General features: G+C 27.2%; 2 protein-coding genes across 9 annotated transcripts in view; one reads left to right on the top strand and one right to left on the bottom strand.

Moving 5' to 3' along the window:
* Positions 1–4,853, top strand: part of LOC105836987 — a 31,406-nt gene extending 26,553 nt beyond the window's left edge. For all 5 annotated transcript variants that reach the window (XM_036282693.1, XM_036282689.1, XM_036282691.1 and 2 more), the window contains 2 exons: positions 142–753; positions 819–4,853. In XM_036282693.1, the coding sequence (XP_036138586.1) occupies positions 142–753; positions 819–1,445 (1,239 nt within the window). In that variant the 3' untranslated portion in view covers positions 1,446–4,853. The remainder of the gene's footprint in view (positions 1–141; positions 754–818) is intronic.
* LOC105839301 (tetraspanin-7) lies at positions 515–16,348 on the bottom strand. Of its 4 annotated transcripts, XR_004962149.1 has the most exons (7): positions 16,125–16,348; positions 14,050–14,238; positions 12,409–12,579; positions 12,067–12,198; positions 10,590–10,750; positions 833–916; positions 515–735 (listed from the first exon to the last, which is right to left on the bottom strand). XR_004962149.1 is itself a non-coding variant. In XM_036282696.1 (6 exons), exons 1-5 carry the CDS (start codon positions 16,200–16,202, stop codon positions 10,595–10,597), a joined length of 726 nt encoding a protein of 241 aa, XP_036138589.1. In that variant the 5' UTR covers positions 16,203–16,348; the 3' UTR covers positions 759–916; positions 10,590–10,594. The 4 variants fall into 4 exon arrangements, 3 of the variants coding, with proteins under 3 accessions (XP_036138589.1, XP_028050359.1, XP_012540961.1); XM_036282696.1 differs by lacking the exon at positions 515–735 and having other exon boundaries at positions 759–916; XM_028194558.2 differs by lacking the exons at positions 515–735; positions 833–916 and adding an exon at positions 3,782–9,425.
* Positions 16,349–17,780: the final 1,432 nt, after the last annotated feature.

Genomic DNA, 17,780 nt, shown 5'->3' with positions numbered 1-17,780 from the left:
TTTTTACTTACATTTCGAATTATTCAAAGTTAAACAATAGTATAGTATTTTGTTAATAAAGCCTATTGAAATAAATTTTCTATAATTATGTAGTAATATTTTACATTGCAATATGTATTATATTATTATTTTATTTGATAGATGCGAAGACAGCAACTTACTTCAAATAAAAAAGAAAGGAAGACGTGGGATGCAGAACTTATGCAACAAGCAATCGACTGTGTAAGAACAAAAAAATTAGGCTATACAAAAGCAGCAAATTTATTTGAAGTTCCCAGAAGTACTCTTCGGAGATTGGTTGCGACAGATTTATCATCAGAAGAATGTGTAAATATAAAGATAGGACGAAAACCAATAATGCCTCCAGAAATGGAAGCACAATTAGTAAATTATCTATTGATGATGAAAAATCGATTTTTTGCTTTAACAAGTAATGATGTGAGGAGGATGGCTTACCAAATAGCCGCAAAAAATGAATTAAATTGTTTTGGACAAAACAACGAAGCTGGTAGAGTCTGGTTTGATCGTTTTATAAGAAGACATTCAAACTTAGATATTTTTAAACCAAGTATTCATCATACATCAGAGTCAATAGTTAACAAAGAATCTATGCTTGAATTTTATAAAATGTTGGAAAATATGTATAAAGAACATAACTATGACGCTGATCGTATATTTAACGTAGATGAAGCTAGTTTCTACATAGTACATAAAAAAACTCCACATGTAATATGTCTGAAAAGGAAAAAGCAAGTAAGTTCTTACTATATTTTTTTATTTCTGTAAAATCTTTTATAACAGTTATTTCATAATTACAGGTAGATTCGCTTACTTCTGCTGAAAGAAGATCTCTTGTAACAGTGATTTGTTCCATGAGTGCAGGAGGAACATTTATTCCACCGATGTTAATATTTCCCTGTAAAAATATGACAGATATTTTAATGAAGGGTGCACCTGCTAGCTTTATTGGTAGATGTCACCCATCTGGAAAAGTTCAAACTCATTTATTTGTAGAGTGGTTCGAACATTTTATCAAAAAGACAAATCCTACAAAAGAATCTCCTGTACTTTTAATTTTAAATGGTCAATATACTTATATAAGACATTTAAATGTAATTGATATGGCATACAAAAATTATGTTACTATTTTGAGTGTACCACCTTATGCTTTATTATACAAGATGCAGCCTTTGGACTGTACATTTATGGGGCCACTTAAACAATATTATAATGAATATGTTCGTATTTGGCACTGTGAGACTAAAAGATCAGTGGAACAGCATAACATAGCTGAAATTTTAGGAAAAGCCTATCTTCAATGTCAAACAGGTCTAATTGCTGCTAATGGTTTTAAAGTAACTGGAATTTATCCATTCAATTCTCATGTTGATTTGCACAGAGATTTTATCACAACCACTTCAATAGAAGAAGAATTTTTAAAGTAGATGACTCTATGTTATCTACAAAAGAGATAACTATTTCTATGATAAAACAACATCATTATCAATAAATAGAAGATGATTTAGTGCAAATTGGTTACTTTAAAGATAGTAAGATACAGAACAAAGTGCAATGATAATTTCTATATTGCCTAAAGAAATGTAACCAGTTCTATAAAGTAAATAAAAAAAGTTTATTCGAGGTTATAAACCTTTACAAACAGCAGCAATTCTTACAGGCAGATTCTTTATATCAGGAAATAATTACATTTACAGAGAATAAATTGACAAAGAATTTTATCTTATCAAAAGAAAGAACATATGAAGAAACTTAGAAGAAAAGAAAACTATAGAATATCGCTAATGTTTATGAAAAAGATTATGTTTTATTTTTTATAAACTTGTGAACTTCCATCTGGTGAAGTTGTTCCAGTTAAAGAAGATGTCAAATGCATGTTGCAATGTATTATTTGCAGAAGACATAAAGAAGAGACATGGATGTAATGTTTAATATATAGGCATATTGTTTGCTCGTAAGCAGAAAAGGTTGATTACATTTGCAACTTTTGCAAATGTTGTTTTTAATTTTAGTAAGAGAATCTTTTTTAATTTTACAAATAAGATTTAAAATTATTTTATTCAGATAAAATTGTATAATTTTATTCAGTTAAAATTGTATTTAAATAAAAATATTAAGCAGGCAAAGTTTAAAATTTTATTTTGTTTTCCGAAACTGTCTTTTCGGTAATTTGTTTGTGGTCTAAGCAAGTCTACCTCTTAAAATTCCGTTATTATAGGTTGAGGAAAACTAAAAAAAATTTAGTTAAAAAATTTAAAAGTCTGATGAATACACTAAAGTGACTTTTAACAGGAAAAAAGTAATTATATGCAGATAAAATGAAGTATTTAATGTATGAATGTCTGTTTAATATTTTTAGGTAAATCTGACGATTCGCCCGTAGTACTTTCTGTTCACTTATTTTTTCTATCTTACATGGCATAAGATATATTCTCATTCTGTATAATCAAATAAAAAATGTAGGGAGAATAACAAAAGAATTAAATTTATGGAAACTCAATTTGCAAAGAATATAGAAATGATGAAAGATCTATAAAACTACAAAACTTATTTTTATCTTTATTTACGCCAATGAAAACTTAATACAATCGAAACTTATTATTTATTTATTAGTGAATGAACTATTACTTTATTTATAATACGTATTTACTCATTGTTGACTTTTTCATATTGGTATTATTATTGAAATAATAAAAAAATTAAAATGTTTTTTTAACTTCAACTATATGCATGAAAAACCCCGCAAGAAATAAAATTTATAATAATTACAGAATAATTGTATACGTTAAGAGAGATGTTCCTTTTATAGAGAAACATATTAATCTGATAAAAATGGATTTATTCAAAATATCTTATACATAATTATTACATATAATTTATCTTTAAAGATGTATATATAAATAATTCTCAGATCCGCGCTCCTAGTGGATGCATACACAAATTGAATCATAAAAAAATATTGTACTGTATATGATATATAAATCGTTTTTATGATATTAAAAATATTCTTTGTATGAATTCTCTTATTCTTACTCCCAATAGAAAGAGCTTCCGCATACATGCCACGTCCTGGTACAGCGTTACGCCGACATTTTGTAAACATTGTAATTTGCATTATCAAAGTTAGAAGCTTTGATACTGAGCTCTATTGGATTGTAATTGTCTTTAAATACTTTTTATCCTGATGATCGAGAGAAAAGAGTGGGAGGGCAATTCGCTCAATGTTATAATTGATCAATTTTAAAAACCTTTTAAAGAATTTCTTATCCTTGTAATAAAAAAATTTTTATATCTTAAAAAAAGTATGATTTTAAAAAATATATGAGAGGATGATTCATTGTAATATTTTTTGTATTTAATCATTAAGTGCAAATCATTTATTATCTATAACCATAAATAAAAGAGAAAAGTCGGACTAGATATATATGGGATTAGTATAGATTAGATATATATGGGATTATGGAATTTATGAGATCTTGTATTTTGTGTTGAATTCTGGCCCAGGTTGGTGTCTTTTAATTAATTTTAATATATATTATAAAATATTGATAATAAATTTAAATTTATTAACATAAACATATACTAAAGGAAATATAAATCTTTTATAAAATAATCGAAGTAATAAAGAAAAAACTATATTAGATTAAAGTTTGAGTACATATAACGTAACGAATTAAATAAAAAATAAAAATAAATAAAAAGTATCTTAAAAAATACTGCTTGTTTTCCTTAAACATAAAGATTTATTTATATTAGTCTGAAATCAATGTTTCATTGACTTTTATTTAAGGCTTATCAGAACTTGTGTAAGATGCACATGTTCTGCGATATACAATAAACATACATAAAAGCCGTAACATTGTAAACAATCAAATACCGATTCGGCTACGGATTTGCATGACACGTAACACATCCTCGACACAGCCTTGACATCGCATATAGATTTAAGAACAATTTGTAAGTAACTTCCCATACAGCACAAGATATTCTATGAACATCCTAGAATATTCTATGAATATCTAGAATGTTCATAAAATATTCTAGGATTTTCATAGAATATCTTGTTCTGTATGAGCTCTTAGACCTTTTTTATGTATTATAAGTGTCAATTAATTTATAAATTATTTTTATTCTGTAATATACTCTTTATAACACGGTTATAGAATAAAAGTTGGACAATTAACTTGTTTATATTTATTAAATCTTATTTGATATTTTTATTAATATCATATCATAAAATTATTACAATGATACTGAATTATAATATCTAGTTATATAACATAGAATAATAAAAATTTGTCAAAGTAATTTCAGCATAAACTCTAATTTTTTAAAATAAAAATCTGATAAAAATAGAAAATGTTTAAAATGATCAAGTTAAGTGTCTCACTTTGTATACATAAGTATAATTTATATTTTTATAATAAATTAATGAATGTATATGTATATATACATGCATATACTGTGCGTGTGTGTGTGTGTGCGCGCGCGCGCACGTCTATTATGTGCACACACACAGATATATATGTATATGTTTTGTAAAATATTTTCTGTTTGTATTTTACATATATGAAATCCTTATAATATACAATATAATATAATATGTATATAGTTCTTCCCACAATGTTAATGACTATTATATAATAGTTCAACTTTGATAAAGGTCATATGTAGAAACATGATAATAGTGTAATACATAATTATATGTATTAATCGCTTGTACAAAATGTAAAACTTCCGCAACAATTACTTTGTGTAAAAAATAATTATAAAAATTTTATGGGATAATTGTTAGCGATTTTAGCAATAAAATCAATTCTTTATTCGATAATTAATATTATGATCACATATTTTGTTGGAATCAATGTCGATTGATAAGTAATAAAGGGATATAAGTATTATATAAAGGTAAGATTAACAAAGTTTGATAAAAAGTCTAAAATAAACACGATATAAAATAAAAATGTAAATATTTGTTAAACTATCTAAATTTAAAAATTTTTTTAATTTTTTAAACTTATTAGATTTTTGAATTATTCAATGAATTTAAAAATTAGAAAAGTTTTAAAGATATGATAAATGCGGATTAATGGACTTCTTAAATTTTTTGATTTTTTTCGAGCTTTTTTTTCTTATAAGCAATTTGTCCTTGTTTAATATTTGATAAACAACAAAAATGAAATGCGATGCTTATAGTGCTTAATACACGTAAGCTCTTTAAATTGTTTTTAAATTTTTTATTGTTTGGAATGTTTTTATTTCAATTATTCAGTTATTGTGTACAAATGATAAATTTCTGTCGTTTATTTATTTGAATTAAGATCTTTTCATCAAAACGTTTTATTACACATTTTAAGCGCTTAAGCATTTTGTTGTTTACTAAATATTAAACAAGATCTTACGATACTCACAAGTGCACTGTAAGCGCTAAATAAATCATAGGGTTATAAGTTGAATTATTATTCTCCAATAAGAACAGTTTGATTGCAATGAAAAGAAAATGTGTAGACAAATTAATTAATTGTTTCGCCGGAGGGAATTTATTTATAGTATCATGAAAGAAGGTCGCCAATACTGACATAGGCCTCTTAATTTCTTTATTTCTTGAAAACTAAATATTGTATTAATCTTCGATCAGTTGTCATAATGGGTATGGCATAATTTTTCAAAAAAGTTGATTTGTTCAAAAATATTTTTATATTTTTTTATAAATATTTTTGAAAGCTATACATTTACAATATTTTAAGATATTAATTTTTTATATTTTGTATTTACGATTATAAAATATATTTAAATAAATTTTAACTATTTAATATTTAACCCTTCATATACACACTGGTTACCACCCATAATTTTTTGATCCCTAAAAATTCAACGCTCTGTACCTTTTAGTAGCACCGTGATAAATAGATAAAAATTCAAAAACTAAAAAATTTTTTTAAATCGCAAAGTATAATAATTTTTTAAATATAAAATTTCTTAATTTTTAATACCAAAAATATAAATATTTTCTATTAATATTAAAGTTAATCCATGAATTTTTTCAGAATTGTAGTATAAATATTTTAAAAGATATAGTTGTTTGAAAATTGCCATAAGTGGCAACAACTCAATGTGTATGCGAAGGTTGAAAAATAAATATGCAGTATACGAAGAGTTAAAATTGGACTTGGAAATATAAATAAATAAAAACTGTTTGGGCATATCCTATCCGTTGTGACAACAATGTCAAATTCTAAAGTTGTGAGAGTTAATAATAAAAAAAATATGGTTTATTTAGATAAAATTTACTCAAAAAATAAAATTCATAATTTATTTATGATTTAATGATAATAAATCATAAATAAATTCTTCAGAAACGAAATAAAAATGTTTATACGATTTTCTTTTGCAAGCTGCATAGTTTAAACAATAATAATTTTAATAATATTAAATAATTTTACATGTATTGTAAAATGACTACAACTTGACATTTTTCGTATAATGCAGTATGAAACATAAAATTATCACGTAAATCGCTACATTTTTCTGTTACTGAGATCATGAAAGTGAGATCTGGTTTTTTCATAACATAATTTCATTCCCAATAAATTATTTATTCCTTAAATATTTTTTAAATATATTTATCAAAAACATATTTAAAAAAATTTCTTAAATTGTGTATTTTTATTTTTTAATTTTTAATTGATTTTATTTTTAAAATGTTCAATTCTTGTTTTTTTATTTTATGAATTTTGTTGTTTAATATACAGAAAATAATTATAAAAAATTTTTTATTAAATTGTCTTACCGATTGTCGTTTTTAAATTGTTCTATCACCGAGTTATTTCTCCAATTTATTTTATAATTAACTTCTCTATTACGTGTCTGAATTCTACCATTGCAGTCTCCTATGTTATGTTTGAGACTCAATTTTTCAGACATTTATTTTTAATTATATTGCAAAAAAAATTGTTACAAAATTATACGACGCATGCATTAACTGAGTATTATAAAACTGTTATTTGACACTTTTTAGTTTACATTAACAGTTTTTTACAGTTTTATTTTTGGCTTTAAGAAATATCCAAAAACAAAAAGTAATATATCAGTATTGGTAACCTTTACGTAGTTTTTTCCGAAGAATATAATATTTCTTCTCACTAAATAAATAATATATTTATATTTCATTATTTATTTAAGAAGATCGTAAATACGCTCATAAGTTGCATCTGTTACATTTATTTTTTTTAATTATATATACATTTATTTTTTAATTTTACAGCAAGAAAGTTATAATTAAATTAAATAAATTATATAACTTAATTCCAAGATTATATTTAATAAAACGTATAAAGCAACACTTTACATACTGTTTTGTGTGATAATTTTCTTGCTTCATTATTTTGTTTGATATAATAACTCGATATGATAAAAATTTTATTTATCGAAAGAGAATTTTATTTTTATTGAATATTTTGCACTGATTGTAAATATTACTTAATCGAAATAAAATCGTCAAATTTATATGAAATAAAAAGAGAGGGCTTCACTTGCCTACAATCCCAATTGCCTACAGCTTCATTTGTACACAATTTAGCAGAACTGCTCGATGCTTACATTCCCGATTGCTTACAATCTCGATTGCCTGCAGCTTTGTTTGCACATATGAAAATAATTAAGGTACAAGAGTAGGATTGCACACATAATATTATTTAACCCTCAGTCCCTCCCTATAGGTCGTTTTCGTCCTGCTTAAAACTACTATTCTTAATTTCTCGTACAACCGTAATGCTAGCGCCATCAAAGTTGTACTAAAAAAAACTTTGGAGGAGAAGAGTTTTTAATGCAAAAGGCCAGCCCGGTCCGTTTGTTCTATTCCAAACGCCAGCCAGGTAAAATTCAAATAGGACGTTTTCGACCCGTAGATAGGGATTACGTGAGTAAAAATAACTTAAAAAAAAAATTTTTTTTTTAATAATTAAGTATTTTTGGACACGTACATGCATTTTAGAACATAATTATATATATATTTTAAGTTGAACATGTACAATGCAGGTTAGAAATCCAAAATACTTTAAGCAGACCAATAAAATTTAGCATTCGGCAAATATTGGGAAGATTGGACATTAACTAATAAATTTAAAAAAAAAAGATGTTTTTATTGTTTATATAAAAATGATAAAACCAATGTTGTGCTCGATGCAACAAACCCGTTTGCGATGATCATCGTTTAAATTGCTGTCGCGACTGCTTTTAAACTCTGTCCTTTTTCTATTTTTATAACATAATTTTGTATTTTTACTATGTATTAAATAATAATTTGTTAAAACTTTAAGCAGAAAAAAAATTGTAGATTTATTAATGTTCCTTATTTTACAACACTATTTATCCTCAAAAAATACCAATTTTTATACGCTGAAATTTGATATCTGTTTTCATTCTTCGTTGATCAGACTTTTTTTTCGTAAAGAGGAACTTTTTTCCTTCTAGAAACTGATTAAAAAAATTTTTTTTTATTTTTACCATCACTATATATTTTTTTTAAAATTAAATTTTTTACCGATTTTTCTCATTATTTATTAAAAAATACATATTAAATTTGGGAGAGAGGGATAATATAATGATAGTTTTTTAAAGAGAAATGTTTGAAGAGTATACATGATTTTTTTCAGATTTTTTAAACCATTATTTATATAGTTATAAGAGCGAAGACGAAAACGACCCATAGGTAAGGATAGAGGGTGTCGAAAAACACGGTAGGGATTGAGGGTTAATAATTTCGTGTGTGCAAACGAAACTGTAGGCAATCGAGATTGTAGGCAATCGGGAATGTAGGCAATCGAGCAACTCTGCTAAATTTGTGTGCAAACAAAACTGTAGGTAATTGGAATTGTAGGCAAGTGGGACCCCCCCCCCCAAATAAAAACAGTCACAAGATTTTTAATGCACATTGAATCGTGAATATTTGAAGGCGAATGTTGTAGAAGATAAATATATTGATTTTACATAATACATAGAACATATAGAATTTTTGAGAATACATTTTAATAATACATCGAAAAATATTTGGAAGATTTAAGAATGAAAGATTTTAAATTCGTGGAATACGTTAAGACTAAGGGCCGCAGCACCGACTTTTGGATAACGCATAATGCATGACGCATAAAAGAATAAATCAATCAGAATCGTCTATTTCCCTTCCCAGAATAGAAATAAAGACTGATTATTAATTCTCTTGTGCATTTTGCGTTATGCAGAAGTCTGTACTTCTGCCTTAAGATTCAAGAAGTCGTTAGTACATCTAAGGGGATTCATAGGATAGTATTAAAAAACATAGAAGTTTGTTTTACCTTTCATACTATCGTTGTCATAAGCAGTCATTCGTGAAATGAACTCTACTACAAACTATTCTTCGCGTGGTGATTCTATTAATAAAAATAATAACCCATACTACTGACATACTCTTGTATTTTGTTCTATCTTCGTATGTATATTTTCTATCTTCATGAGTATATTTGATTTTCACCAAATTTTAGATCTTGATATTTAAATCGAAATATTTATTCATTTTTTACGCCGTACAATTTAAATATTGAATATTTTTGAAGATAGCGGTAATTAAGTTATATTTTCAATGTCGATAAAAATGCTAATTATGCGTTCGCATTCTACAACATTATTTAACTCTTTCATGGAAATGAATGTCTTCATTTATACAATAATTTATATAATTGTCATATCTTCCTTAACTTTACAAAAGTTTTCATAAATTAATTTGTACATTTTCTTCATTACCATATCTTGAAATGAAAAATACAAACAAATGAAACTATATTAATCCAAAATAGTACGTTCCTTATGCCCGATTTCTTCACTTCCTGATAAAGTTATCCGGAGGATAAATCTCAAGTTTAACCAATTACGTACGTGGATCTGGTAGTTTATCTCCTGGATAATTTTAACCGCAAGATAACTGGACATGAAGAAATCGGGCATTATTTTTCTGTTAATATCTATTAATTTGTTGTTGACGTAACAGAATTTGTTGATAACTTGATATTAACAGAACTTTATTTAGAAGATCTTAAATGGTATATTAAGATCTGTGTATATATATTTAATAGATGTATATCATTAATTTTAAAGATTAATCTTTATATAAATTCCAAGTGTGTTATTACATCTGTAACGGTATCAAGTAAATATAACTCGGCATAACATTACGATATAACATTATTGATTTATATTAATTTTGAATTAAAATGAATTGTAGAATTGTCAGAATATAAGAGTGTGTATTTCAATTAACCGAGCATTTAAGTAAAAATTAAAGAGCTTAATGCAAGATTAACGTAACTTTGTATAATTTAATTGGTATATAAGATCCATATCCATTTTATATTACACAAATAGACCTCATATTATGAGTTTTTATTCAATTCTTATCTGCAAATGTCGACAGTTAAAACCAAAGTGATAAAATGCGCGCTTGTCTCAATCATTTCCGTGTTGTCATTAAATCGTGTTGTTCGCCGTTGTAGTTATAGCGATGCGAATTGTAAGATCGTCGTTGCTATTTGCGCAAATACCTTGTCTAAGCAACCTGCTCGTACTCGGCCTTATTGATATTACTGGCTAGGCAGCATGCTAGGAAGATGCCGACTAATGGGAAAAAGGCTACACCGATCGCCGTACCAGCCACAACACCGATGTTGCTATTTATGAAGTCCAGTACACGATTGTAGCATCCCTGAAGAGAGGAATTATTAAAAAATTGTAGAAACCAGAAAAACAAAAATCGAAAAGAATATTGAAAAATAATGTAGATTAATTCTCATTTTCAATTAGTTTTTTTTTTTACTAATAACTCTTCTTTTAATTTCTCTCTTGCGTTTATTTCTTTTATAACTTCTATGAATTATAATGTATGGATTGACTGTCAATTCTCATAATTGTTGATATAGCAATTAACACGTTGTCTGCTAACTTTTTAACAAATTTTGTATTTCTTGTTATGTATGTCATTGTAGAATTTTCATTAAGAGAGTTTTCTACTTTGTTATGCTGAATTTTAGATAAAAAAAAATTTTTTTTAAATGAATATTTTTTTAAATTACTTTTGTTTCTTCTTATTGTTTGAAGATTACTTTGCTCTTTTAATAAAAAAATATGAGTAATAATTTTTTAACGTTAGATCCATTTGATCTCTACATCGATTCATCGAAGACTATAATTCTGGATCTTGTAACAGACAGAATACTTTGCGATTATCATTGGAATCAGAATTATCTTGATAATGTAATTTTTTATACTTTGGGAGGACTCAAAAACAAAATAATAGAATAAAAATTAAATTTGTTTTTTAAACAAATGCCATTTGTTTATTAGGCGAAACAAGAAATTCTATTTTCGACAATAGCCACAAGTATTTTAATTGAATTTTTAATTTTAGTTCCATAGGATATCTAAAATCACCAATGGTCTGATAAACCATGCAAATAATGTTAAATTAATCTAATATTAAATTGTTTATTTTACTTAAAAAAATAGAAAATCAGTCTTCAAATAATAAATAACAAATAAAAAACGAAAAATAATTTTAAAAAATGTTTACATATTTTTCTTAAAAAAGTCCTTGAAAAATGCTTAAAAAATTAGCGCAACTAAATAAAAAATCTCCGTAAATATATAAATGATAATAAGATATATATTGCATAATGATTAATTAAAACTACATCCTCAAGTATAGTGTATTGAATTGCATACTTTTTACTTTACATTCTTATTTAGCTATTTATCAATTAAAATTTTATATGATATTATAATAAATAGCATTTATTGCAATATTATTTTACAAACGTTTTACAAAATTTTATCGGTCATCAGTGATCACCAAGACAATGAATAAAATTCATTCATCGGTCAAGCACCGATTACAAATGATCATCATGACAGTCAACATGTTAATTGTTTGCTTATCTTGCATTTTATGTACCCTGATCAAAACAAAAAAGCCATCTTGCAAGACTTTAAATGAATAGAAGTTAAAAAAATGTACTGTTATACCTCAGTATAAATGTCTTCTAGGTTCCGCGGTTCGCACTTATCCTGAGGCACCTTGCAGCAGGACAAAGGAATATCCTTTGGTGGTTCCAGAGTGAGCCAATCGGCATACCCGCGATTGCCACAGCAGTGCAACTGTAAGCAATTAATTAAATTTTTCAAGTACTGTACGCATTATCGAGGGAAGCAAAATGAGCAGGTTTCTATATATCTCTGTCTTATTCGGTTCTCTCGTACATTGAAATGTGATCATCTAACTTCCAATCAGGTTGGATAATCGATGTTCAATTGACAGAACAATCGGGGCAAACGAACGTGATTGGAACATCACGCGGAGATACTCACAGTCGATTGCATAGTATCGATGTGACTGCTCTTGGAGTTGTCTTGCCCGTAAGCTGCCATGCTCTCGTTCAAGCCTTGATCGAATCCCTCGTTCAAACTCGCGCGGTAAGCATAAACAGACGCGCCCGCGCCAAGTTCTAGCAACGCCACAACAGCCAGGAACGCGCCGTACTTCATAAATGAGAAGAAAAGAATTAATTTTTTGTTACAATTTTTTTTGTTCTAAATCGTTCATACGAGTAGGAAACGATTTGTGCTAAATTCCCTGATAAAGGCGACCCAATCACATCCAAAGTAATCAAGTAATCAAGTTGCAAACCTGATTTAATTAAATTATTAATTAACCTTGATTTCTCAAGCAGATCTGAGAAGAAAGTTTATTTCATGTTTATTTCTTCTCATACATTTCTTGTTAATAAGTTATGGGAAATTTCTACTTCTAATTTCCTTTACTTTTCAAGATATCTATTGCAAAGTTACAAATTTTAGAAATAATTTTCATACGAACTTCAGTTAATATCTATAATATTTCACAAAACTAAACTTTTATTCAGAAATTTTAGAATATGTTTTAGATTTTGTATATGGATTAGAACACTTCAAAAAAAATGCCGAAAAAATCTACATCTTTCATAGAATTTTCTATTTTTTTACATATGTGAAATTTGAAATATTTTAAGATTTTAAAGAGTTCTTATTCTATATTATAATTTGTGAAGAAAATGTATAAACTCTGAAGAAATTTAACGATGTATTTTTTCAATTATCTTAATATAACACATATTGCGAAAAATTGTGCCATGACGTTTTTCTTGGTTTTGAGCAGTTACGCTGCTCCTTTATGTAATGATATCGTATCGAATATCGACTTGTAACTTCATCCTTCCGTTCTTGAGGGACCTAAAGCCCACTTTAATTCACGATCTATGATTCACGATAAAATTCTATTTATAATAATCTTACGTAATGTGTGTACGTACCCTTATAGAAAAATACTATTGGACTCGCGAAAAAACTATTAAAAATTATTAGAAAACCATTTGCTTCCCCAATATTGTTCACCATTAATTTCAATAATTTTTTTGCAAGTCCAATAGTATTTTTCCATAAGAGTATCGTTCATCCACAAGAAAGGTGACACAAGCCGAAATTGATTGAATTTTGTTTTGTATGCGGATTACGTTATTCTAAATATACCTTTAACCATCACAGATAAGAGATATAAATTAAATTGGAAAAAAAACAACACGTGAAAAAAGTAAAAACAAGAAAAATGGCACAAATCACAAGGAATAGTTTTGTATAGAGCCTAGCATAACACATAATAATAACATTAATACTATAACATATTACTTTAGAGAGAACTAGAAACCAATAATTTGTGATTAGCTCTAAGTAACTTAACTTACGTTTAATACCGCCGTAAATAATTAATTTTGAATTACGCCATTTTTTTTCCTCTCTCCTAAACCTTTCATATCTTTCCTAAACGTTTCGACTTATATCACTTGTTTCTGATGAATGGGCGATATATATAGATACAGCTATGCTACTACGAAATGCATCACGTATATCCTGAGTTTTCGCACTGCAAATCTCTCTCGTCGCGCAAAAATTTTGAAATAGATCCTGAATGCCTACCAAATAGAGTAGAGCAGGATGACCCCGCGCGGTGCAGCAACAGGCGAGAACCGCAGCGACGGTCAACACCGCGCCTAAGCACGCGAGTGCTAGCAAAGCGGCCCCACTGCCTTGCACGCTCATGTTCATGTAATCCCGCAGCTGGAGGCGCATCCATATGCCGATGCATAGCATCAACACTCCAGACGCCTGTAAAATACACAAGCGACATTAAAACTAAACGTCAAATGACGCACTAATAGCAAAGTAATTCGACAAAAGTGTCTTCAAACCCTTCAACTCGAGAACAAGCCTTTATTTTTTTGCACACACTTGGAATGTTTTTTACACCTCAATTAAAAATTATTTTATTATTAGTTATATACTGTATAGTGTCGATTGTTTTATAATTTATTAGTGTATTTGAGAACATTATAAATATAAATATACATATAACTAAAGAAAAATAAAAAAGGTATAAATTCTCGATTAATGAAGAAAACTATTGTGACTTTCCTCGCTGTTGAAATGTAAAAATCACTCCAGATAAACATTTTTGGTTTAAAAAATTGCAGAAAGAATACGCTTATACTCAGTAAGCAAATAAATTAAATAATTTTTTTAAAACATTGATTTTAGGTGAATTTTGTGAACATTATAGTATTTCATAAATGTTTTTAAATTGTTACTTCAATATCCCTAAACATTATAATTATAGTTAAAAAATATTATTTTTAATGTTCTACTCAAGTATTTTTCATAATGTTGTATACAACATTAAGAAGTACTTACATTAAGAAGTATTTAAAAATGTTGCATATTATAAAATATTATTGTAATAATGTTGTGTTAATGATATCTTGCTTACTGGACATTATGTGTGCTTAAAAAGATTTTAATTTTAAAATAATCATAATTTTTATTATCATGAAAGAATTCCAATAAAAATAATGCATGTGCAAACAATAAGAAACAGACATTAATTTCTCTTTATTCATCATTTTGTCGCGTTTATAATCGATTATAAACATATTAAAACAAATGATTTTGTTTAATGTTAGATTATGAACTCTTATAAGCATAAGAAACCAAAACAAGTGGTTAAAAATAGTGTTTATAAGCTTGAACGGTTACAACGCGTGTGCATCTAAAGTGCACGTACTCTATGTGCATTCAAATAATTGTACTTGTACTACTGATTATGATGAAAACATTGTGTTTGCAAAAATAAATTCTTAACAAAATTAAAATGAATAAGTTGACAATATAGCTTCTTTATTAAAGCAATGCTATAATAATGCATTGGATGTCAAACTTAAGAGTCAAATAGTGTTAAAAAACTTATTTATAATTATTAGTTTGATTAAAGTACGCATTTTTTAGACGGACAGAAGTAATGGTCACAGAAATAATGTTAGAAGCGATAACAGTCGTATGTATGTACACAAACATATTTACGAACATGCGGTCTTGCAGATAAACCGCGTAATTAATACTCTTGAAAATTCTGAACTGATTTAAAGGTTCAAGGATCAATAATGTACAGATGGAAATAATGTACAGATTGTCCCAAATTATAGAGCTCTCATTAAATTAAAAACACACACATATGATAAAAGTAGTTTTTATTGTTATATATATTTTTTTTTATTGTTGGAAATTATATGACGTAACAATCTATATATTTTTATGATTATATATGTATAATTTTGTGACATGCTGTAATTGTTTAAAAATATTGTATTTTTAAATATCTTTGATCTTTATATATTCTGAATTTTTAGCAACATAATAATATTAATGCCTTTTAGAGATTCTTACTATCTGGAAAGACATCACGTTCAAGGTCACGTTCATCGCCGCACATTTACCACCATGGTATTCATTCTCTAGTTATTCAATTTTATTTTGAGTTAGAGCTATTGCCAATATGTCATTATTGTGTTTTCTCATGAAATAATCAGACTCAACCGGTATCCATATGATAATGCGATAATCAATTTGCGCAACAGTTGGGTAGAATCAGGATGCGTGATAAGGAGTTCCGTGATTGTGTTACGTAGGCGATGTCGAGGTTTTTAGGAGTCTTGGCTTACCCAGAAGACGAAATTGAAGAGCATCAGCAGCATCTTCATGCAGGTCATCGTGGCTACGGTTTCCAGTCGTTTGCTCATCTCAAGATGTATTATCTTTCTTTCCTTGATTCGTTTGCCTTGATTAAAAACCCTTTCGATATAAGATATGGGTTATTACGCACAAGCAGGTCTTACTTGGGCAACGAGCCGAGTTCACGCGATCGATTTGCGAGAGGATTTGCGAATACACTTACGTGTTGCGTGCGTGGCTGTTGCCCCTCTCTCAACTGGTGCATGCGCGCTACCCCGCGAGGATGCTATATCAATGGTGGGAACTCCCCTTATCAGAGCAATTCTCCATGTAATGGGAGCAAGTGTTACTACGGACACCGCAAACGTCAAACAAATGTCGTCGTAAAGGTTCTCTCTTTCTGAGAGAGCGCTTTTATGTTCCTTAGGATTTTCATCAGAATGATTGAAATATTGAACGCTGGTGACAGTTTCCTGTATAGGAGCAATTGCTGATGAACTAACGAATACATCACGACATACAATATTCGATAAATACTGTAAAAGAATTTAGAAAGATTTTGTTAAAGATTCTTCGATTTTCTGTTGATGTTGTTTGGAGTTTTATATTAAAAAATTTAAAACAATATAATGATAGTGAAATTTTCATTATCGAATAACTTTTGATGTGTAATAAATTGAAACCTAATAGATAATATAAATAATGTATATACCGGATTTGATGGCGAACCTTGTGTATATGTATATGTTTTATAAAAAGCGTTTCATTCTCTTCTTTTCTCTATTTAATTAATGATAGAAATTTCTCTCACTTTCTTTCAATTTCTTATATTTTTTACATTTAAGATTAAAAGATAATTAATTTATTAAATACAAATATAAGCAAAAAGGTATTATATTATTAAATATATAAAGCTAACAGTGCGCATTTTAATAATTTACAATAATTTAACAAAAAAAGATAAAATTAATTATTTTTTAACTATAATAATGAAGTAATAATAAAAAGTTTTATAACATTTTTTTCAATTATAGTTGCATTAACTTCCTTTTAAATAAAATTAAATATTTTTTATTAAATAAAACATTTCTTACAAGATAAAAACTTCTTTATTGTTCTTTAAAAATATTAAAGCAAGGTTATGAAAATTTGTTTTATAAAAGCTTTTATAGAATTAGAAATCACCTACCAGTTGTGTTTTACAAATTTGAAGTTTCTTCATCGACAATTGGTAACATGCATTCTTTATTTAACTCTTTTATAATTCTTTATTTAACTCATTTACATATATTTCGAATTTTTTATACAAATTTTAACAGTATGTTTTATGAGATAAAATAAAAAAGATATTACATAAATAAAGGTGCTAAAAATACTTTATTAAAATGTTATAGCAAATATATAAAATTGTAATTGCGTCGACAATTTTTTGTATTAGTTTATCTTTTAACTTATGCTTGATAAATTTGGTATCTACTATTTGAAATGATGCGACACAAAATAAACATCAAGTGATAGTAACACAAATGATAGTAATTCAATGATAATGTATCTTGTATCCTTTTCTCTTTTCTCTCTGATAAATGTTAAATAAAATTAAGAGCAAATAAGATAAATACTTTCTCGTTTTCTCTCGTGTAAAATAA

The sequence above is a fragment of the Monomorium pharaonis genome, chromosome 2 (assembly GCF_013373865.1).
Source record: "Monomorium pharaonis isolate MP-MQ-018 chromosome 2, ASM1337386v2, whole genome shotgun sequence".
Taxonomy (NCBI): domain Eukaryota; kingdom Metazoa; phylum Arthropoda; class Insecta; order Hymenoptera; family Formicidae; genus Monomorium; species Monomorium pharaonis.
The sequence above is the reverse complement of the archived record's forward strand: the minus strand, read 5'-3'. Positions and strand labels throughout refer to the sequence as shown.

Coding starts and splice junctions, on each gene's coding strand:
- LOC105839301 (XM_036282696.1), bottom strand. CDS start 16,202: ATGAGCAAACGACTGGAAACCGTAGCCACGATGACCTGCATGAAGATG. Junction 12,580..14,049: donor ATCCTGCTCTACTCTATTTG/GTAGGCATTCAG, acceptor TCATTTATGAAG/TACGGCGCGTTCCTGGCTGT. Junction 12,199..12,408: donor TCGATACTATGCAATCGACT/GTGAGTATCTCC, acceptor AATTGCTTACAG/TTGCACTGCTGTGGCAATCG.